This window comes from Morone saxatilis, unplaced genomic scaffold (genome assembly GCF_004916995.1).
Source record: "Morone saxatilis isolate NCDOM2014 unplaced genomic scaffold, NCSU_SB_2.0 Contig22, whole genome shotgun sequence".
NCBI lineage: Eukaryota > Metazoa > Chordata > Actinopteri > Moronidae > Morone > Morone saxatilis.
Genome location: NW_023339785.1, coordinates 6282752 through 6307166, shown reverse-complemented (window position 1 = coordinate 6307166; position 24415 = coordinate 6282752). Strand labels below are relative to the sequence as shown.

General features: G+C 40.2%; 2 protein-coding genes across 2 annotated transcripts in view; one reads left to right on the top strand and one right to left on the bottom strand.

Moving 5' to 3' along the window:
- The window catches only part of etfdh (electron transfer flavoprotein dehydrogenase), a 20984-nt gene extending 2178 nt beyond the window's left edge, over positions 1 to 18806 (top strand). Inside the window, exons 3-13 of the mRNA XM_035668875.1 lie at positions 5905 to 6134; positions 7249 to 7330; positions 8050 to 8168; positions 8704 to 8781; positions 9390 to 9536; positions 9962 to 10102; positions 11734 to 11877; positions 13166 to 13334; positions 14322 to 14504; positions 15070 to 15291; positions 18048 to 18806. Of these exons, the coding sequence (XP_035524768.1) occupies positions 5905 to 6134; positions 7249 to 7330; positions 8050 to 8168; positions 8704 to 8781; positions 9390 to 9536; positions 9962 to 10102; positions 11734 to 11877; positions 13166 to 13334; positions 14322 to 14504; positions 15070 to 15291; positions 18048 to 18211 (1679 nt within the window). The 3' untranslated portion in view covers positions 18212 to 18806. The remainder of the gene's footprint in view (positions 1 to 5904; positions 6135 to 7248; positions 7331 to 8049; positions 8169 to 8703; positions 8782 to 9389; positions 9537 to 9961; positions 10103 to 11733; positions 11878 to 13165; positions 13335 to 14321; positions 14505 to 15069; positions 15292 to 18047) is intronic.
- Positions 18216 to 24415, bottom strand: part of ppid (peptidylprolyl isomerase D) — an 8370-nt gene continuing 2170 nt past the window's right edge. The window contains exons 4-10 of the mRNA XM_035668876.1: positions 24271 to 24415; positions 23440 to 23562; positions 22789 to 22895; positions 21754 to 21895; positions 21016 to 21102; positions 20689 to 20731; positions 18216 to 19279 (exon numbers count right to left, since the gene is read on the bottom strand). The exon at positions 24271 to 24415 is cut by the window's right edge and continues 11 nt beyond it. Coding sequence (XP_035524769.1) covers positions 19191 to 19279; positions 20689 to 20731; positions 21016 to 21102; positions 21754 to 21895; positions 22789 to 22895; positions 23440 to 23562; positions 24271 to 24415 — 736 coding nt within the window. The 3' untranslated portion in view covers positions 18216 to 19190. The remainder of the gene's footprint in view (positions 19280 to 20688; positions 20732 to 21015; positions 21103 to 21753; positions 21896 to 22788; positions 22896 to 23439; positions 23563 to 24270) is intronic.

The following is a 24415-nucleotide window of genomic DNA, read 5'->3' as shown; positions in this document are numbered from 1 at the left end:
TTCTCACTCATCACGTTTACTTTTTTTGCCTTCCAGCAGGTCTGCACAGCATAAGTTTTAGTTACATTTATATGGAGGTAACCTGGCATGCTGATGAGCCCCAACTGTGAAGGATAAATCTTTAAGCAAGAAATTTCAGTAAAGTTCAAAAAGTGCTCTGCTCTTCACTTGCCTCCTAGTCTGATGTTTCACACCAAAAATACAAGAAAAGGCAGACAACATCTGTGAGTTCAGCTTACTCTGGACAAAACACTGCTCATGCTTTTAGATTTTACTATTTCCCCTTCGTTGCTGCTGTTGTCGTCATCATCTTCTCATGTTCATTAGTGTATTGGTATAGTTGTTGCGTCTGTCTGTCGTCTGTCTCTCCCTTGTCTCTCTCTTCTCTCTCTCTCTCTCTCACCCAACTGTCAAGGCAGATGACCACCCACCTAGAGCCGAAGGTCTGTCCTTGGTTTCTGCCTGTTAAAAGGCAGTTTTTCCTTGCCCGTCGCCAAGGTCTTGCTCATGGTGGTACTGTTGGGTCTCTGTAAATGTTAAAAGGAGTTCGTCTAACCTGCTCTTATTGAAAAAAAAGTGTCCTGAGATAACTTCTGTTATGAATTGGCGCTATACAAATAAAACTGAATTGAATTGAATTGAATTGAATGTTCTGAGCACCTCTACAGCAACTCAGATAGGAGCAGCGGGAGCTCATTTTGCCTGATTAGACAACTATATTTACATATAAAAACTTCATCCAGTGCGGCTTAGTCCAACAGGAACAGCAGTGGGTTTGGCCAGCTAATCAGCAGAGCCTGGCTGTACAAACATCCCTGTGTTTTCATTCTCTTCACCAGAATGTCAGCGTTGCTCATGCAGGGGGATAATTAAACTTTCCTGACTTTGATTTCATGTAAATTATGATACAATAAAAGCTATTTATCACCTTCGCTGGGTGGAATGAGCAAACGGAAGAGCTGTTTATGAGTCATTGCATCATTTTGTTTATTTTCACAGATGAGCAATAAAATAACATTTTGGCATCTATATCTAAGGTAGCAACTTACTGGGCCTGCTAATAGAGGGGAAATAATTTATCTGGCACAAGCAGAGACTTGCTGATTGGAACTTAAGCTTGTATTAAAGATCCAATGCATCCCAGCTGTTGGCAGACCTCACTACTTCTACTGTTTTTGCTTTGTTTATTGGCAGCATCTCTTTAAACACAACCCACCAGTTGCCTGCCATTCTCTTCCAGGGACTCCCGAAAAAAAAAGAAAAAGGTAATTAGACAGAGTTTGGTCATGTTTTCACCTCGTTCCACTCCTTCTTGCTAATGTTCTTCCTGCAAAGTGCCACAGCAGCACAAAACATCCTGTAACCCTAATTTATTTTACCAAATACAACGCAAACTGCTGCCCATACACAGAGAAATACTGTACATTGTGCTCCTTATTATGAGGCGAACGCTGTAAAATCCCCAGGAAATAATCAAAACCGGAACTTCCAATTTTGTTACTGTTCTTCTCTTCTCTTTATAGAGAAAAGAATCTGTGATTTACTCCTCTGCTGAATTTGATAATTCGTTTTTTATAATCAGTTTAGCTACCACAACTAGGCCTGCACGGGTCCAGATTTGCAGATTTATCGATTCACATTGGTGCACAGGCAAAAATTGTGGCGATTGAATGCATCGTTTCTTATATCTTTGCATCAGTAAAACAGAATTTATTTAAATATAATTATTAGAAGACACCATATGCTTTTATTATTTAGAAACGTGACCAATCATTTTAGATTTCCATTGATTCCTCCTCCTTATAAAACTGTTTCTCAAGCTGCCTCAGAAGAACCAAATATGTCACCAAGTTCACCTCAGACAAATAAAACAACACTTGCAACGGTAGCAGGGATTTACCTGAGGGCAGTTCTTGAGTCAACAAGGGCATGCTGAACAGCTCTTGTAACGCAGCGACTGTCCACCCTGAGCTCCTCCCTTTGCCACACTTCTTCAGGTTGTGGTTCTGAAAGTCATAATTAACACTAACCTATTTAAAGACTGAAAGCATTAGTCACTTCAAGTGTTTAAACAAAAAACAATTATGCACTCAAAATGCTTTTTTTGAGCCAGTATTGATTTCTGTCTCCATCATAATACATTGGCCTTTTCACATGAAATGAATGATCCCATTCAGCCGCTTCAGTTTCAGTTTCCTGTATTGTTCATGCTGACTCACTTTTACACTGCAATGGCTCACTGGGACACTTTAATAGAACATAGCCATGGTTGATGTTATTAGTAACACCTCTGCTTTTCTCTACGTTGACAAGTCAAAATGTAATGTAAAAAAGCCTTAGGGACTCATGGCCGGATCATGGTACCTGTTAGGTCCCTGGGCACATGTCTTTTAGAGCCCCACCGCCTTAAATCATTGAAATCTTATACCGTCACACCCAGGTGTTACGCTAAGTGTATGCAACAAGTGGCAAGGAGGCTCTCAACTCAAAATATAATCACTGTGGGGCCCAAGGACCCTCACACTGTAGAAGCCGAAGGGCCCATGGGCCCTAGTGATCAGATAATGCTTTAAGAACTAAGGGGCTTCATATGTTCTGTTACCTGCCTAGGGACTACAAATGTAAATTAGCATTTTTGTCCCAGGGACCCTTATACTGTAGTAGCCGAACGTGTGATCAACACCATGGGCCCTCACATTGTGAGTGGGGATGACTCTAGGGGGCAGTTGTGGTCAGCTTGAGCTGTGTGCAGTGAGGGTCCCTTCAGAAATCTTGAGTTAGGTGTCATGTGCGGCCTGAGACCCCTTGGCAGTCACTGGTCCCACTGGTCCAGTCCATACTCAAGTCTTGTAGGCACTGAATATTGGCCGTTGACATAAATTATGAGCGACAAAATCACTAAATATCAACATGATTCCTAGGGTTACAGGGCTGCTAGATTATATTGACTGGAACTGGACTGAAAATCCATGTGACCTTCCTCCTCAGTTGTCCTATCTCTGTCACAGGACTACAACCACACTAAACTGGTTTTAAACTAACTTATCAGAGAAGTAAGAAGTAAGTAAAGTACTCCTTTAACTTGTAAAATTAGCCCCCACCTGGATGTATTAGAGATGTTTTCTTCTTCTTTTCTTCAAAAATAATGTGATCTTTCCTAAAAGAATGCAGTGAAGTGGCCATTTAAAAAAAAAAAAGATTCTAGCCAATGGAAAAGATAGTTGATCTTAATTCTTGCTAATGTGCATCTCTAACATGCATTCTCCCTCCCAGTGATAAACTGAGCAGAAAAGGATAAATGGGGAGAAAAGGCCAAAGTGAGTCAGTGAGCAGATGGAGGGTACATTGAGAGATATTCTCGGGCCCTGCTTGGTTCACAGTTTGCAACTTTCAGAAGGGAAAGTTACGGCTAAGCCTCATTACGTCTTGCCTCATTTATGTAAGAGAATACCCCGGGAACTATCTTGCTGTCCGCTTCATTTTCCTACACTGTGTTCCTCCTGCATATTTCAGCTCTGCCCTGGGGCTCGAACCCACTTTAAACGGCCTCCCCAGCCAAGACAAGCGGCCAACCGAGAGCAGATCTCCTCAAATACTTACCTTGTGCTCATTAGGTGCCCAGTCACTGTACTATCAGAGTAGGTAGTGTGGGTGCGTGTGGGTGCGAGTGTGTGTGTGTGTATGTGTGTGTGTGTAATCTTTCCTACAGAATTATTGTCATACTGCAGAAAGAATTCAGTCTGACATGTGAGTGACATGAGAAAAGTCACATCTACAGTGGCCCTGAGAGTTCGGCACACCTAAGACAACACATCCAAGCAGACAAAACACAAACAAATTGTGAGGGCCCAACCTCCGGGCTTCTTCTGCTGCTCTGTCCTGTTTCCCTCTTGTAGAAGCCAGAAGCTCATAGCAATGGCGCCACCTGAGAGGTGGGAGGCACAAAGGTCACACTCAGTCTTGAGGAGCCTCAACATCTTTTTCCCAACCCCATAGCTTTCAGACACAGTTTCACTCATCCACACATGCCTTACACCACTGATTCCCTCCATATCACCATCACTGTCTTATTTTTCCTCATTAATTAAACTTGATTGGCTTTTGAAATCTTTGTGTGTCTAGATTCCTTCTCTTGTCTAATGGCCTTGCACTCCAGGATAGTGGCGTGCACAGACTTTTTGAAGGGCAGGGGGCGGAAATGAAAAAAAAGGGCACATAGTAGTGCGTCCTCACACCACTGTCAGACCGCGGGCACTTGAGAACACGTTTCTGATAATGTTATGCCAAATGGCACATTTTATAATAGCATTAAAACAGACTACACCTATACAGACTACTCAGGTTAAGTTGCCTGTTAGGAATCAGCATCCACGAGAATGTGTGGGATTTCAACGTTGGAGCTGTGAAACACCACAGCGCAACATGATGTATAGAAGAAAATACAATCCCAAGGGGTTCGGGGTTTCCCCGAGGACCAATGCTTTCAACATTAAGTAGATGCCATTTCCTGTCTTTAGTGCGGAGGCTCTTCACCAGGCGGAGTCCGCGACCCTAGGGGCCGGGAGGTACCTGCATGGGGTGTCGCGAAAGTTTTGGTTGAGTTAGACTTTTTTTTATATTCACTGAATTTTTTCACTATTGAATGTTTTCATACACATTACTGAATTCAACACACCTGTAAGTTAAACACGGTAACATGCGACGGCACAGAGTTTTAGTCTCAAGTGACACATTACGACAGGAGTCTTCAAGCTGGCCAGTTTCTCATTCACCAAACACCTTGTCCATCAAGGGAATCAGACCAGAACTCCAGAAATACTAGCTTAATAATCGCAGGCGACAATTATTTGTTACACTTACTCATATGTACATAGCCATTACTCGCTCATACCAGTTCAGCAACATACCGGTATGACCCTACTACGGCCGCGCTAAGCGTACGTACGGCCGGGCGCGACCGCTGCCACGGCGGGTACCAGCAGACGGTCGTAGACTTCCTGTGCACCACGTGCATGCGCTCAGTGCATTCGACGCTGAACTCGGCTTTCTCTGGATGCGGCTCAGTAATCGTTCCGGTGTTCATCTTGTTGTATGGAGAGTCAACATTCACGATACCGACGGACAGACTTTGCTTCAATCTTTCATCGGCTCTCCGACGTCAACCCACTCCGTCCCCGCCCGGGGCCGGCCGGGGCCGGGGGGCGGGGGCGGGCGCGGCGCCAGCGGCCGCGCGGCGCCGCGCGGCGCGGCCGGGCGCCGAGCGCGGGCGCCCGCGGCGCGCGCCGGGGCCGCCCGCCCCCCACGCGCGCCGCCGCGCGGCCCCGCCGCGGGCGGCCGCCGGCGCCGATTCCCCCGCGCCAACCATCCCGTCCCCACCTCTCTCTCCCCGACGTTGCTTCCCTCCTCTGCATCCCCGGTGTGTCTTTCTCCAGAGTTCAGGTGGTATATCAGCTGGTCTGGCCACTATGCCGGCCGGCATTAGTGCGATCAGCTGTTCTCTGGAGTAAACAACGGCAGCGTGTCCCGGTGGAAGCGGCATTAAAACAACACGAAGACCCTCTCAAACAACATCTTTAGAGAGGGCAGGACTTCACAGAGTTACAGTGAAAAAAACACAGCAAAAAAATAAAGTTGAGTTGGACTCAAAAGCTGGAGCACGTAACAGGCAGCAAGCAGCTTTCGCGCATGCGCACTAATCAAAAGATTATTATTATTATTAAAGAGAATAAATCACAATTAGTTTGGTTAGCTCCACTGCAACTAGAACCCTGCCTAATCCTGTCAGATTTGACACTAGGTTTTGCAAAGTGTGCTTCACAGCACTGCAGTTATCCTTTTAAAAAGGAATCAGATTGCAGTGCCTCTCTCGTTCCTCAGTATTTCTTCCTTATGGTCCTTTCCCAGGGATCGAAATGGAGAGATTTGCCGATGAGGCAGATGTGGTGATAGTAGGTGGGGGCCCTGCCGGTCTTTCAGCAGCCATTCGACTGAAGCAGCTAGCCAACGAACATGAGAAGGAGCTGCGAGTGTGCCTTGTGGAGAAGGCCTCTCAGATTGGAGCACACACCCTGTCAGGAGCCTGTCTGGAACCCAGTGCCCTCAGAGAGCTCTTTCCTGATTGGAAGGAACGAGGGGTGAGTGTCTTATTCAACGTGTCTTCTTTGTGAGTTTGGTGTGTAGTGGGGCTGTCCCCTAATATTTGGGTAAACTGTTAATGGACGAGAAGAGTCTTACTCTACGCACTTTTCATTAGTCAGATATTTACTCCTCCTTTTACCTGGCTAAAGGATCAGCAGACATGGACCTTTACTCTTGGAACGGGTAACAAGCTGCTGCTGCCAGCTAGTTAGCAGTCCTATCAGCAGACTGTACTGGACTACAAGCTTTAAGAACTGGGGGAGGTTTGGGGGAGGAGAAGGAGAGTGGGGCCGGACTGAGCAGCATAGCCAGAGTGGGTGAGCAGACAACAGGCTCATCAGCCTCGCAGTGACCATGGCCTGAACCAAACACTCTCCTGCATCATCGGAGGCCAGGTGACTTACAGCGGCTCCAACCAGGACTAGGCAGGGCGAGAGAGGTGTGAAACAGGAGAGGAGCAAGTAGCGAGCAATGTTACACGTCATTCATTGTATCAATAAATCTACAAGTATTTGTTTTTATGAGGTTATTTATACCTTATTTGAACAAAAAAATGTTGAAATAAATGAAGTAAATGGTCAGTCTCCTTGCTCCATTGTTCCCACACATACATAATCATTTCCGTTTATTCTGTTCATTTCTGTTGTTGTTTACCAGGCGGCTGTTATTATGTTAATATATTTAAATAATTAAATTAATAGCATCAACATTCCAAAGCCAGTTGACTTATGGCTTGAATTAACAACTAATAGTCGACTAGGGAAATCTTTAGTCCTGGACAGCCCTTTGTCGATTGATCTACAAAGATGCAGTTTCTTTTTACCATAAAGGATGGTTACATCAGGTGCTCCATGCTGTTGCTGTCTCTTATTTAATGTATGTGACAGTTTGTCGGCAATACTATATGTAAGATATTTACACTTTACTTAGAGTTTATCAGCATTTGCATATACCTACACTGGGTATATATATATGAATATGTATGGATTTGTGTTAATGCAGATCTGAATATTAATACGAAGTGTTGTTTAATTGTAAAATTAATTATTTATACACACAAATCCCTATGAAGTAAAACTCTCAACAACAAACATTGTGCTCTTACCTCAGGCACCTCTCAACACTCCAGTGACTGAAGATGTGTTCAGCATTTTAACAGAGAAACACAGAATCCCTGTCCCTATGTTGCCAGGTAAATCCCGGTTTTATTTGAAATTCTAATACAAATGTACAGTGCTCTCTCACTTTGTAAGCCGCATTATTGGTCTGACAAGGCCTTACAAGGTTTGGCCCCACAGAAGGTGTTTCATTTATCCATGGTTTCAGTCGGAGATCAGAATTACATGTGTTACTATTACCATGTGTTACTTACAACTACAATATTATTGTAGAGGATTTAAAACAACAGAAATTTCAGTGCCAGTTGAGTGGTGTGTAGAGTGAGCACACATATTGTATACCTGAACTGATCCGAAAGAAAGATACAGCATTCTTACAGTCTAAATATAGTTATGTGTTGCCACACCACTAAAATTTCAAACAGAGGAAACTTAGTATACGGCAAACTGTTTGACTGTTTTGCATTATAATCAGTTTTGAATTTAAAATGAACATTATGCATTTATGTATATTTGTTCCATTTTTGTATTAAATGATGTGAATATATCTAATCTATATGGTCGAAAATCACTGAATGGTCCTTCCATCACATCTTAGCACAGGTGTGTCATATGTCTTCTCTTATAAAAATGGTTGCATACAGAAATGATGGCAAAAAGGTGTACCACACTGGTATGTGTTCATACTGAGGTAATTTAGTTGAAGGATGGTATCTCAAACACGTTGGCATGGTAAAACTTGATATAACAGCAGCGCTGATTTTATGTGTGTGATTTTTGCCACTGTGTATAGGTCTGCCCATGAATAACCATGGTAACTACATTGTGAGGCTGGGGAATTTTGTGCGCTGGCTCGGGGAGCAGGCCGAGGAGATTGGAGTGGAGCTGTATCCTGGTTATGCTGCTGCTGAGGTGAAACACATTTTTTCTGTTTTTTACCTTTTTGTATTTCTCAAAATGTATGTATATAGTTGGGTGGTTTGGCTATGGCTGTGTAGCTCATTTGTCCATAAATGTTGGTAAAGATCAAACTTTGAACACCTACTTCAAGTGCTTACACCACTTCTACTCCTGTTCTGAATTTATTCCCTATTATTTCTGTAACTGCAATTTACCTTTATGGACAAATAAAGAAAATGTTTGTCTGAAAACATTTCTTGCTATGGTTTGGATTTTGCACGGCCTGTTTGCAACATTATTTGTCCTTTGCCAGTTGCTAGCTGTTTAAGTGATCTAGTGCACTACTTGTGGTTGTTTTTAGTAGTGGTAACATACTTATACATTTTACACTACAATGCTACAATTTTGTGTCCTGTGCTACAAAACTTTCAACCTCTGTAGCATCTACACTGTGTGCACAAAAAAAAGTTTAGTCATTTTAATCAACCCGTTTATTGTCTTCTCTCATCTCCAGTTGTTAACATTGTTCTGTATTACTTTTCTCAAGGTTTTGTTTCATGAAGATGGAAGTGTAAAGGGAATCGCCACTAATGATGTAGGCATTGCCAAGGATGGCTCACCGAAGGTATGGTGCAGCAACAAATGTAATTTAATAATACTGCTGAAAAATTACAAATGCAGGCCATTCCTTACAGTATACGCATGAATAGCTTGGGTATATCGGGCTCTTTGAAGGGACATAAAGGTTTGAAACAAACCAACAGGAACACAAGAACTTGTTTTGAGGCGTCAAGCATAGAAAATTCCATTAACAGACTTGAATTTCCCTCGGGATAAATAAAGTATCTATCTACTTTTATCTAAGTAGTTTTTGTGTAGCTTCAAATAAAGAATGAGATTGTCCCAGATAGGTACATTGTACAGATGTATTGTATGATTAAATATTATATAGTACCTTGTAATATGCTATATACTGTATACCAGGGCAATATTTTGTAGGCAGACAGCATTTTTAGTACATGTGGTACATTATTGCAATTTAGAAAATCCTTTTCTTCACCTTTGGGTTTAAGAAGGTAGGTTTTATTTTTTGTTTTTATACGGATTGCACTAAATGATTTTGTCGTCTATGTGAAAAACAACTCAGTCACAACCTAACTATTCTCTGTATTATACACAGTTGCTTGTCATTCATGAAATATATTTACATGTACTTTTCCTCTCTTGCTTCAGGATGTTTTTGAGAGAGGAATGGAGCTCCATGCTAAAGTCACATTGTTTGGAGAGGGCTGTCATGGCCACTTGGCAAAGCAGCTTTACAAGCAATTTAACCTGCGTGAGAACTGTGAACCCCAGACCTACGCCATAGGCCTGAAGGAGGTAAATAACATGCATCAGGGTAATCCAAGAGAGAGCAACGGTCACTCTGTTTGTGATTAAATTTGTTTTCCCTTTTAATCTGGTTTGACAGATCATTTCTAATGAGTAATGTGTACTATGAGGAAACTGATAAGTGATTGCTGTAATGCTGTTTCCAGACTTCTACACTATTCTGGTTTAAAACAGTCACAGTAGAAAACATAAAGCTCTCTACAGTCATGTTTGTCTTTGAGATGACAACATGACTGAAGGGCTACAAGCTATCACCAGCCTCTATTGTAGTATGGTGTATGGGTTACCATAATAACCATGTACTACCCGTAACAATTTCTGGGCAAAACTGAACATAATGAAAGAAGATGAATGGATAGCTTAGTTTAACTGAATGCTCTGCTTGTTGATAATTTCCACTTTTCCTTTTGTAGCTGTGGACAATTGATGAGAAGAAGTGGAGGCCAGGCAGAGTGGAGCATTCTGTGGGCTGGCCCCTGAACAGGAACACATATGGAGGATCCTTCCTGTATCACCTGAATGAAGGAGAGCCACTAGTGGCCTTGGGCTTTGTGGTGAGTGGCTATGTATTATTTTTTGAATGATAGATGCATTATCCATGAGCCATTTGGTACAGGAATGATTCATGGTTTGTTTTCGCACACATGGAAAATAAATTGTAGACTGCAAGATTAATCAGTTACAGCAAAAGCGGACAGGTTAGTGTCAAAATGTATGCAGACATTGTTCAATGTCTGTGGAAAACACTTCAATCATTTCATTTATTTATTTGTGTTATTCATTTTTTCTTATTGACACATGCCAGTACTGTTGAATGTTTCTTTTTTTCAAAATAAATTGTTATTTATTTAGTGTGGTTTTTTTGCTCTGCTATACCGAAAATGTACATACAGATGTGATAGCTGTGTTTTATGCTGGCAGTAAATAACCACAGGATAATTCTTTAGCTTGTAAATAAATAGCCATGCCTCAGGCAGTTTTACACTATTACTGTATATCATTTATCCTGCAGAAGAAAAATAGATAAATACTAGAATACATGATATCTACAGTGTAAATATTCTGTCGATCATATTCATATACACATCATATGTGTGTTTGTTTATGGTATTCAGATCCTTTTATGTTATAGATTTGTATTTAAAATGTATTACATATTTTATATATATATATATATATATATATATATCTATATATATTTATATATATATATATATATTATTATATATATATATAATATTCCATTCTACTCGTATTCCCCTTAATAAATAAAATCTTTAGGAAATTTTGTAAATAAACTAAAAGACATCCTCTGCCATTCTGCACACATGGACTGGGACAGATGCTCCCACTGTTCATGTCAGACTGAATGAGGAAACCCTGGTGAAATGCTTTTTCCACGGATCATTAATTGAGTTCAGTCCTGTAATTTAAGCACTGAAGGAAATTCAGGGATTTGACTGAATGCTACTACAGCTTTGTCCTCAATGTGACCTTGGCTTATGAAGAGTGAGTCACAGTTTTTAGGCAGATACTCTAAATTAGGGTGTTTTTTTTTTTTTTTTTTTTTCTCTCACCTGTGTTGTGGTATTCTCTGTATCTTGACATTCTCTTTATCTTGACATGAAAAAGCATCCTCATAGCATGGTGCTGCTACCTGCATCTCACAAAACATGACATCAGCCAAGTGGTGAACAGTGTGATGTTTTCACCAGGCATCTCACTTTGCATTCAGGCCAAATGTAATTTTTTGTGTCATTACGCTGTTCACAGTCCTTAAGTGGCACCTCATGGAGCCACTATCATCCTGGCAGCTTTTACCTCCCTGACCGAGGCCCTTCTTGTCTAGTCAGTGAATTTGGCCTGACATCAAGCTCAGAATGGTCTTGGTGGTTCCAAATTTCTTCCATTTTTTTTCATCAAAGGGTATTCTGAAGGGACAAAGAAGTCCTTGACCTGGTTATTTTCCTCTGACTTGCACTGTGACAAGGTAACAGGTTCTAGAGACTTAAGGTCCAAATTATTACTTTACATTTATGTATTGTTGCTTATATATATATTAACAGTAGCATCGTAAAATAACCAATCACCCTACCTTTGACCACTTTGTATTTGTCTAATAGGGTTGTTCTATATTATACTTTGAGATTACTCTGATTATATACGGTGTTTTTTCCCACTCCAGGTTGGTTTAGACTACACCAACCCTTACCTGAGCCCCTTCAGGGAGTTCCAGCGCTGGAAGCATCATCCCTTTGTAGCTCGCACACTGGAGGGAGGCAACAGGATTGCATATGGAGCCAGGGCACTGAACGAGGGAGGACTACAGGTACAATACATATTATTATTATTATTATTATTATTATTATTATTATTATCATCATCAATTAGGAGTCTTGTTTGGCATAAAATTAGTTTATCAAACTTGCCATTTCACAAGATAAACCCACAAGCAGTGAAACAAGCCAGGCATTTTCAAACATTTTCAAACCCTAAACTTGACCTTATCTAAATGTCAAAACATTGACTTAAAGCTGTGTCACTGGGGAAATCACAAGATGTACTTACAGTTTATATTTGTGTCATACAGGGATGACTGTTGTATCTCAATTAAACCAGCTAGTTTCCCTACAGGGATTGTTTACATTTATTCCTACTTTAATATTTAATTAAAGCCATCAGCAGAATTCTAAATTTAGAATCTAATTTACTCTGCAAACAAATCAGTGTTGCTACAGCTGAATGACAAGAGAAACAAGATACTAATTGAACATCTTTTTCAAAATGTTTTCACTATTACTGATTCATTAGTCACTTTGGTTTATTTATTGTATACATCAAATGCATCTGAGCCTTTGAAGATTGATTTATCTTAACTGTGTTCTGGTGCTTCCTCAGTCAGCCTCATTATATTATTAGTGTATTTAAACTGAAAATTCTAATGCAAGTATAGATAACGTGCTTTATTTGCCAGATATGCAGTAAAACTCTTATTGTCCAAAAAGATAGATCAATCAAATTAGAATATGATTAAGTTATTGCAGTAAGATGTTATAACATACAACACAAGTGGTTTCAGTGTTTTAATAGTAACAACTGTATTCACTTACGTAAAATAATTAGTTGAATATTAACAAGTCAGCACAGCCACTGCTCACTTAAATTGAAAGGTCAGTTAGGGCATTTCCTCCCTGTGGAGGTTTTCCAGACATGTCCAACTGGGAGGAGACCCTATAGCAGACCCAAAACAGGTCTGAGGGATTATATATCCCACGTTGCCTGAGAACACACCTCAGGATCCTGCAGGACGAGCTAGAGGATATCACCAACAAGAAAACTGTTTGCTGATAAACTTTTCATTGAAAGCCGTTTGCGAATGTAATATTCCTTAAGATTTCACATGTGATAGTTACTTGTATATGCACCAGTGTCCTTGTCTTAACCTGTTTTTGATTAGACCTGAAACCTGGATAAGGCGTTTACAAGACGCAGTATCCTGATTTCTATCAGGAGCACAGCAACCACATTCTTGAAAACCCGTTAGAAGTTTAAGGTCTCAAAAAGTAGAACACAAGAAAGTTAAAAATGGGCATGAACTCGCTCCTCTTCCTCTCCAGTCTATACCAAAGCTGACTTTCCCTGGAGGGCTGCTGATTGGCTGCAGCCCCGGTTTCATGAACGTCCCGAAGATCAAAGGCACCCACACAGCGATGAAGAGTGGCATGCTGGCTGCTGAGGCCATTTTCCCAAAAGTCACAGCAGAGAGCTTGGATTCAGAGACGGCAGGTACAGAATTTAAGAGTCATTACTAATCATGATAGTAGCACCAGTAGCTTTGTCTGTTAATCATTCCGGTTACTCCATCATGGGTCATAGGTCTTTAAGGTTGACTCACTTAAATTACACAGAGTAGACAAAATAATGTTAACACCTCATGGACAAAATGATTATTTACACAATCACAAACACTGCACCAAGGCTGGGTTATACCAGGTTGAATGCCAGGTAGTAGTATTTGTCAGCTGTAAAAGGTCAGGCAATAAACTAAGTTAAGTTTCCTCAAGTGTTTTTTATGAAAACTCATATCAAAAGACGTCCAAAGGGAGTAAATTGTGTTTCAATCAAAACTGCAATTTCAATAAAAATGTCAGTGGAGGAGTCTTAAGAATCATGACAAACTCTCAGAGCAGGTTGCTTTGAGAAAAGTCACAGGCTGAACCTAACCAATACAGACATGATACACAGTACAGCGTTGTGGTGACTTATTTATTAATGATAACAAAATCTCTGTGGTCTAGAAAAGAAAAAATGACAAATATTAAATTCTTAAAGGGTTAGTTCACCCAAATTACTTACCAAATCACTCCTGGTGGTACTGCTGTGTATACAGTTTTGGTTTAATGTGCCAGTCTCTTGAAGTGATCCACCTCTGAATGTTCTGCCACCACTCCAGTTTGAGGTGAAAGCATTTTAATTTGTGTTGTATTGAAAAATTACAGTTGAAAACCTAACAAGTTTAAGTGTTTAACCAACTGAGTCTTAGTTAATACAGAAAGCCCACAGACTTGACTTTGAAATGTTTTTATTGGGATTATTTCTTCCAATGGAAAATGTGCTGAAATCTAGTCATTATTTTATAAGACTTTGTTTAGCAAGTACAGAATGAATCAAGGTTTTGTGCTACAAATGTGTAGAACATTTTGAAAACAGCAGAGCAAAGACAAAATTAGAATCTTTCAATTAATTTATTTCATTTTTTAATAATCCTCTCAGGACTCCATATACCCGAGTACGCTGAGAACTTGAAGAATTCGTGGGTGTGGAAAGAGATGTATGCAGTAAGAAATATCAGGCCGTCCTTCCACAATTACTTTGGCCTGTATGGTGGCATGATCTACACTGGGGTTTTCTACTGGATCTTGAGAGGAAAAGAGCCATGGACCCTCAAACACTGTGGTGAGTATCAAGGAGCAGAATCATTGTACAGCTCAGTGTTAACTCAAACATTTGTTATGCATTTAGCCGATCTCTCTATAGCAAAAAAACAGTAAAAGGTTGATCAATGATGACAAAAACAATAAGCACATGTTGAACTAAAACGTTTATGTTTATAGTATAGTTTTCTAGTTAATGCAATTAGGAGAATTAAGTTCCAGTGAAATGGAAAGAGGAGGACAAGATGGAAGGTTTTTTATCCTGAAATCTGTAATTTTCAGTTTTTTCTACAATGTCACTGCAAATAACCTGATTTCACACGTTTACACTGTTCATTCTAGGAAAAAAAACCATCTATGTGGTTGTAAACCTTGTAGAAAAAGCATATAGCATTAGTATGAATCAATATAGTGTCCGTGACCTCAGGCCTGAATGTACAAAGAATATAAATAAAGAAGTGGAGCAGTATAGTTGGTATTGGTGTGGTTAGCTATGCAGCACAGCACTTACAGTGGTTTCTGTTTAAGTGAGGTACGAGGTCATCTTATCTCAGCAGAGAAAATCAACATTTCATAACCTGTCTCAGGCCTTGATGCGAACCAGCTGAAACCGGCTAAAGATTGTACACCGATTGAATATCCCAAGCCTGACGGCAAGATAAGCTTTGACCTGCTCTCCTCTGTGGCCCTGAGCGGCACCAACCACGAGGGGGACCAGCCCCCCCACCTGACCCTAAAGGATGACGGTGTCCCCGTCGCCAGGAACCTGGCCATATACGATGGGCCCGAACAACGCTTCTGCCCTGCAGGTAACCCTGTGAACCCTCCGAGCAGCATCCCACACAATCCATCAGGGTGCAGATAACAGTTAATCTTTTCCACATACTATAGTGAGAAAATAGAGCCTCACACAGAAAGAAAATAAAAACTAGGTCACATGCTTTCTCATATTTAGTAGAGAAACCATAGCACCTAATTAGAGCTGAAATATTTTTCTGTTAATTACCCTTAGTCATTTTTCATTCTTTCATTTTTCACTGGTTCCAGCATCTCAAGTGTGATTGACTGTCCTTTGGTTTTTGGACAGACAAAAGAAGCTATTTGAGTATGTCAACTTGCAGGAACCACAAGGCATTTTTTGATTATTTTTGTATATCTTAGAGACCGAAAATTGAGGAAATGAAAGGCAGATTCATTAGTTGCAATCCTAAATCTGATCTAGTGCCTGTAATTTAAAATACATTTCACATTATTGTCTGTGCTCATTTAAATATACAATATAACATCTATTTTCATCATTGCCTGATAATGCCTAGTACAGAAATGTCACAAATAAATGTTATATTGCAAGTTGGGCAGTGTGCAGGAATTTATCTGCAACCTTTTGATCTACACATCCCACTGCTACACACTCTCATGGAATAGATTCTTCTGTCTGTGCTCATTAAAACTCCCATTGTGGTGTTCATAGCAGTTAGCTAGGGCTGTCAATTATTTCTCCAATAAATCATTTGATCTGAATACTGATCACAATCTCTCAGAGCTCATTGCCAAATCTCCATATTGCTAATTATATTCAATTTATTATGAAACAAAATGGAGAAAAGTAGCAAATCACTCAATTTGAGCCACCCACAGTTTGGGTATTTTCACTTAATCACTGACTTAAATGATTAATCCATAATCAGTTGACCCACTAATGATTGAGTTATTTCAGCACTGCAGTTGAGAACAACTGAAGGAATTAGCACCTCTCCACAAACTGTACCAGTGCGTTGAAATAAATGTGGTTCAGGTTGCATTCTCACTCCAAGCAAAGTTGCCACCGTTTGATTTGGAGAGGATTTTAAAAAGCTGAGACCAGAGTTTCAGACACTCTCTGTGGTAAACAAGGAGTAAACATAAACACCCTGGTGGGAACATGTTGGACTGGAAATTGCTCCAGGGTCCTGTAGACTCTTCTATGAATGACAGCCTGAATTTGAGCACAGAGCAACTGGAGAAATATTACATCCCATTTTGACAGATTCAATTAGTCAGGAACAGAAAACATTGCAATATCTCTCCTGTATTCTGTTCAACTGGAACAGCTGCTGATTCTGACGTCTTAAAACCTGCAAAGAAGAAAACAGACACTTTACACCTGAAAGCTTGACTTACTACCACAACCTTAAACCGCCTTAAACAACATGAAGTCCACAAGAAATGTTTTGGGTTTGTTTTTGTCATCTTTTCAGCTTATTGGTTGTGTGTATATCTCCTTTCCGGTGCAGCAGCTGAGACTGAAAAGCTAAACTCGATACTCAGTCAGACGGTGGCTGCCTTTGAATTCTCTGGAAGCTTTGAAACTTAATAATCTGCAGTCAGTGGCTATGCTAATGTGAACACAGAGAAGCCAAATTCAGCGGGACAGTTGTTCTTTTTGTGGCCCACAGAGGTGAGCCATGACAAAGAGTGGGGGAGATTGGATTAAACAGGACTGTAGAAAATCTGTGCACGCTGCAGCTTGGGGTTGGCAAGGTTAATAGTTTTTTATAATTAGTTATGGCTGGCATGAATAATGAACAAAGTTTTTTCCGAGAAAGCAAAACAGCAGCAATTGTCATGTCTTCAAAACTTTGAAGGATGTGACTACCCTTTAGAATCTAAAGCTTAGGTTCATGTTTTTCAAACCCGACCTCATTAACCGGTCATTTATAGTCGTATATAGTACGTCACCAACAGATTGCTGTAGCATCTCACACAATAACACTTGTACAACTTCTGCCATGAATTATATTCACACGATCTTGTAGAACCTGATACAAGTGGAAACTGAAATGCAATTACTAATGCTTTGCTAATACTAATTGATGTCTTATTTAAAAAAAAAAAAAAAAAAAAACCTACGCTAAACTTCTAAGCAAAATCAAACCCAGTGGGCAGGAATAGTGAGGTCAGCATTAGGCAATAGTTTATAATACTGATAAATACTGATCAGTGTCCACGTTGCACACTGTGTCAGGTTTTACTGCTGTTTTTCTCCTTGGTAACATTTGTCACATAGTAAATAGAATCAGTCCAGTTTCACAGAAAGAAAGCATGGTTTATAATCCTTTGTTCAATCAAATAGATGAGATGTAGTTGATTATATGAGCCTGTAGATCTCAAAAGATTCGTTTTACCACAGAGCAAAATAGGTTTGGAAATTGTAGGGTATCTCTCAGCGCTATCAAATGTTATATCTGATGATATACATTGTGTAATACAAGCAATTATGCAAAAGGCAATACAGAGCAAAAAATAATAGAAAACATACTCCTTCAGCGGGAACTAAGTACAAAGTACTTATTCATGGCATAATAACATAATGACATTCACAGAAATGTATTCACTCACTGATGACCCTAAGCTATTGGTGCCAGAGCAGTTTGTCAGTAAGGTTTCATGGGATCCATGATGGTATATTGCTGTACTGTTGGTTCCATTCCTGCTGGTTAACACTGTAATGTTCCTTGTTCATCTTTTAATAAAAATAAATCCTGATCAGAAAAGCTAACTTTTTCTTTCCACCAACCCCTCCCAGGTGTGTACGAGTATGTTCCCATGGAAACTGGAGATGGGATGAGACTGCAGATAAACGCTCAAAACTGTGTCCACTGTAAGACCTGTGATATCAAGGACCCGAGCCAAAACATCAACTGGGTTGTGCCTGAAGGCGGCGGTGGACCAGCCTACAATGGAATGTGAACAGTTTTTTTTTGTTTTGTACTGTCTTGAACGATAACTATTAAGTACGATACATCCAGGATTACAGTACTGCCAGCCAGTGGCAAATGTGCTCCAGTATGGATCTGAAAATAACTACACATCTGTTTTTGAAGGTATTATATAATCCACAAAACAGCAAGGATATTAGAACAACATTTTGTCCTAGAAATTCTTAATTTATACTGTATTCAGTTCATAATGTGTGTGTGGGGTTATGAAACCCATGCAAAATACAGGACCATATAAAGCAGTCTGCAGTTTTGTAGTGTATCACTGCCATAAAATCACCAATGTGGGCATTTAAAAATGGTGAGACTTTTACTTTGGAAAAATTACTTTACCAACTGTAATAGTTAATATTTCTTTCAAAATGTTCTGCGACTGAACAAGCAAACAGGCTGTTCTCAAATTAAGATTTATTTCAGCATTATTGCGGGTATATTTTGACAGCATTTGATCTGCACAGTATTGTACATAACATTAGATGATATCACAGTAATCAATAAAGAACACTTGACTGTTATCCCTTTTATTGACCTCTGTAAAAAAACATAAATAAAAACAAAAAGATGTACTGTATGTGTCCAAGGGCACTGTATCAAAATTCCTACCATGAAACAATACTACACACACAACTTTGCTGAACTACTTCAAAACTCCAGAACAAAGACCAGCGTTAACCCAGTTTTTCAGAGCAGTGGGGTCAGCCATGCAACTATTCATTACAGTGAAGACACTTGTCAGAATTAAGACAGGTCAAAGCTTACAACAGTTATTCCCGTGTGACAATACAGACTGAAATGTGCCAGCTGGAAAACAGGAAAGGACCTGCCAACTGAAAATACTGTACACTTTCACCTGGTTACAGACTCTTATCTCAGTGTGCAGCTTCCCATGTACACAACTTCAAACATTGATAATTGTTAACAAGAATTCATTGCACTATGAGGTGAAATGTTCAGGCAAACATTTTGGCATAGATTTTCTTTTCTTTCTCCTTCTCCTCCTGGACTTTAAGCTGGACTCTCTTCATCTCGTTGCTGATAGCTGTGAAAAAGAAAACACTTTGAATTAGCTTGAATTAGCTTGACTCGTGAATCGAATACCGTCGCGTCTACTGTTTGTCCTTGATATTGTTTCACTTTGAATGCTGAGATTTTACACATTGTTTTTGATGCCCACTTTTCCACGTTCTTCATTTACTTCTGCTCACTGAAATGTGACTGTAAGAGACAGCCTGCTCCTGAAAGCCTAAGGAGAGCATGAAGTGCACTGATCGCTCTTATCTCCTAGCCAGCAGCCAATGAACTGCAGCTTAAAATATCAAAAGAGCAGTGAAACGGATCCCACCCAAAACACATTTAAAACCTTTACGTACTGGGGGGTGTATTACTGGAGGTGTAATGACAGAACCCACATCATGTAAATAACTTCAGTTCAGCATTGTTTAACGAGGGTTCATATCTGCTAATGGCTAACGCTTCTTTAAAAAGCATGTGTCAGTATACTTTGATCAGTAAGAATCAAAGTATGAACTGAGCTATTTTTGAGACACGTGTTTTTCTCAAATGCTTGAATGCACTAGATAGCGTGTGGCTGTGAATAATTCTCTTTAGTCACACTTACAGTAGCAAGATAAAAGTGTCCGTTCTTTAAAAAATTGGGACAGAAACTTTATTATCCTTTAAAGTCATTCAGCATCAGATTCCATCTACTGGTAGCTGAGGGACTTTTAACAGTATAGCACAGTCGTCTGTTGTAAACTGCTTTTCTTGGCTGCAGAATAGTTCGGGAAGTTAATGTGGCCATTTTCGTCCTATATTCTTAGAAATGTAATTCTTGACCAGTTTGCATACTGGGAGGTCTTGGGTGGCGATATGTTGGTTGCATGCTGCTCATAGAGAACTCAGTCAAATGATTGCAGAATGTTTACTTATAAATATTCCACCTACACTGAAAATGAGAGAAAATAAGATGTTGTTCGTGACCTCATGTTCCAACAACCTGCCATTAAATAGCAGCCTTTAACACTTCTTACCATTGATTGATGAAAATGTAAGGTTAATGTGACTTAGTGCTCTACCAGGTCAGATTGCAGAGTATGAATTGTGACTGCACCTGGCTCCCTGCATGAAAACCAAGTAACCAAGAGAAGGAAAGAGTCACCAAACCAATCAAACTATTGTCCTGTGACTGACCTTTCATGAGTAACAGATTGTTCCTCAATTTTCCCCATTAACTTCAATTGGGAGTAACAACAAACATGGGAGGAAAAGACACTTTTTTCCTGCAGTCCTGGACTGTTTTTTCCTCATGAGCTCGCAAGCCAAGTTTGAATAATGCATGTGAATGGGGATGAAACGTTGAAAAAAAATAAACTCAATATGCAAATGTGGGAAGAGGAGGCAAATATCTGCTGCCTATCTGAGCACACAGACAAAGGACAAATCACCCACCTTTGTCTTCTGGAGCTATTCCCTGAGCTTTCTTCAGATCAATCTGAAAGGGGACAAGTGCAGAAACCATGTGGTGAGCCAAACTGACATCTCACTGCTCCAAATACTGAACATATCCAAAGTGAATGCACCTGGATTTTATCTTGTGTAAATTAGGAGCACGCTTACTCCCATCTGCTTCACTACAATACATCATCTTTATCTCCTACAACCTAATGTTTCACTCTCTATATACAGAATAGTAAATACATTTTGAACTGTTGTTTCTCATACAAAAGGCTTTTTCAACAGCCACTGTAAAGACAGAGGTGCTTGTGTAGACATTACCATGGCTTTGCTGTATTCCTTTAACCCCTGCCAGGCCTGGGCCCTTCGGAAAAGTGCCTTGGTGTTTGTTTGGTTCAGCTCTAGAGCCTGTAAGACAACAGAAACACATGAGGAAACAAATTCACTTTTATTAAAACTGTCAACATGCTTTTGGGAGCCCATTATATCCCCCGCTAGCACTCATTGTGTGGGATGGGTCCAACCAATAATGTATTTCAGTGCATTTGCACATAAGTCATATTTCTGGGAAGTTGACTTTATCCTGCCAGAAACAAAACCATGTCCTCTTTAGAGATACTGAATGTAAGATCCAGTATACTGTATACTACCAGCAAACCAAGAGTGTGCCATTCAGGAACATTTATTTACTTGTTTGAACGACAAGATTCCAGGAAGTCACTGCTCTCTGGCCAAGAAGTAGAAAACCACAACTTGTAGTTCTCACAATTAGTTTTTTGTACAGATTAACTTGTTACATCTCATGACTTTAATTAGTGAGGATTAGAGGTGCTGGTAGGCGGATTGTGTTCCCTTCGGACAGAGCCAAGACAGACATATCGTACAGACATGCCAGTGTTACTCTCAGCAATAAAGCATAAGGCGTATTTCCCAAAATTGAACAGTAAAAATGATCGCAGCAGGAGATTTACATTCTTAGCATGGCTAAATGAGCTATAAACCTCGACCGTTCTGCGTCACACAGGAGTGCCACAAAGACAAGAGCACTGCCAAATGTACCTCATTGCAGCTGTCCAGAGCGTCCTGCCACAGCTGCATCTTCAGCTTACATGCCGCTGTGTTGAGGAAGCAGCTGAGGGCTGTGGGCTCCAGCTTCTGCTGCGCCTCCTCCTCCAGCTGATCTCCACTCGCCTCCAAGTACCTGTGCCAGTGAATGGCTCATTGTTAGTAACAGAATAGGATCCCGATGAGCGACGATTGATGTCACTGTAAAAATCATGCATTATCAAGCGTGAACAGAATCACAGGTGACGATGCAGTGGGAGCTGTGGAAGGATGCTACTGAGACTATACACTGTAACCCCATTTATCCGCAGCTGCTGCGTCAGAGGGTTTGAAACGGCTGTTAACAGAACTGTCTCTGAGTGCAATGTGAAGGTCATCTGCAACACTCACTGCTTGTAGAACCAGCGGCCCGTCATTATTTCCTTTTCACGAACATTGTCTCTTCACCCTCATCTGTCTCAGAGCGCTTTCTGCGTATGTGTGGTGAGCTATTTCTGTTTTAAAAGATACTGGCTAGTGATTTTCTACATTTATTTAACACGGCATTCAACCTACTAACAGGTACTGCCGACGCCTGTTAAGCTCTTACTGTTCTTATCCATTATCTAAAGCAAAAAACAAAACAAAAAAACACATAAATGAGCGACACCATTGCGACACATGATCCTTCATTACCATGAACATGGGCACGGTGGTTTATATATATGTATGTACACTGACACGTTAAATGCGCAACTGAAAATAGTCCCCAACAGTCTCCACCTGTTTTTGGAAATCGCTGTCAAGGGCTTGGGGCAGATTTCCATATACAGGCTGGGGCAGACAGTGTGCACTGGGAGATGAACAGAGGCATTTAAATGGGATTTGTAACCACAAGAAAAGAATTATGATAAGCTCATTTCAGCCAGGTGTGGATGTGTATTAAATGCATGTATATATATATATATATATATAGATCATTTATTTTATTTGGATGGTTGTTTTCAATGTGCAACTCTCAAATTCTCGCGACTAAGAGTAACACGTTACCTGAGGGCTTTGCTGTATTTGTTGACTGCAGAGTTCCAGTCTTGATTCTTAAAAAGACTGTTTCCAATATTCTTCACGTCCTCAGCAACAGACAGAACTTTGTCGACCTGAAAGCAAACAGGTGGAAATGGCACTGGAGATTAAACTGCTGGCAAGGGAAAAAAATAAAAGATAATATTTTTTTTACTATTATTATTATTATTTTCTATTATAACACTGTGCTCAGAGTACCAGCTACACAGAGAAATTGCTAAAAACAATACATATACAATACATATATAAAACAATAAAGTCTGACTTACTCGTTCAAACGGGCTGTAAACAGATACTTTAGCCAGCCATCTAAAGCACTATATTCAGAGGTAAAACTCAAAGTGAGCACACTCACTGTATGATTCATCATCCCTCCTTTTGGGGACAAGCCCTTGAACTGGTTTAGTAGCAGTTTTACCCTGCTTCCAGTGTTTGCTATGCTAAACACGTTCTGGGTCTTGATACTGATCTTCTCATCTGACTTTGGATAAGACGACAAACGGGCACATTTCCCACAAAGCCAGAGTGGTCCTTCAGCGCAGGCCCACAGAGCGGTCTGATGCTATCTGCCAAAGTTCAGCCGTGTCCTTGAAGATCAAAGACCTCACCGATACTTACATCTTTAAAGTCAATGTCGGAGTCCTCGGGGAAGTCTGGGTGGGCGTCCCCTGATCCGTCGTTTGGTGCGGTGCCCCAGATGTCTCCGTCCTTATGCTCACCACAGTCGGCTATGATGCATGGCTGCAAAGGTGGAGAGGACATTTTAGACAGTAAGATTTCACTTACAGCTTATAAACAGATCAGATATGGTGGCTTGAACACAGTGGCAATAAACAATGCATCACTGGGAGGGAGTAGGAACTTATTGCAAATCATAAATCATATATGTATCGGTTATCCAATGAAAATAGGAACTGGGCAACATTTTATTTCATATACGACTGGAAGGCCCCTTCATCTTAACAGGTATATCATTTCTAGGGGGATCTCAGAGTATTGTCTTTATACGTATAAATAAAGTTCCATTTCACTTCTAAAACAGTCATTATTTAACCTGTACCCAAATGACTGCAGGTTTTGAATTTACTGTACAAAGCTGTTTTTGGTCTTTACATGAAAGAAAATATCAAATAATTTATTTTTAAGGCCACATTCTTCATTATGTACTAGGTGTCACCTCTGTAAACTTAAACTTTGATGACTTTTCTGCAGCCATGATAAAGTCAGAACAGGACAAGATGACCGTGACAGACAAACCAAGACAAAGAACCCTTCATACCCATGTTGCTCTTGGTTACAAAAAGAACCACAAAAAAGAAGAACAAGAAAATTAAATAAAAAATGAAAATAAAAAGAATCATAAAGTGAAATAAAAGAGCAAGTGGATAACCCCATGTAAAAGATGTGGTTAACTACAAATAAGTACACGTTTGAATTTAAAACATTTACCTTTACGGGGACATCATCGTTAGTGTCAATGGTCTCCAGCATTTTTACCACTCCCATCCCTTTTAACAGCTGTCCGAAGACTACGTGCTTGCCATCCAAGTGAGGCGTGGGGACAGTAGTGATGAAGAACTGCGAGCCGTTGGTG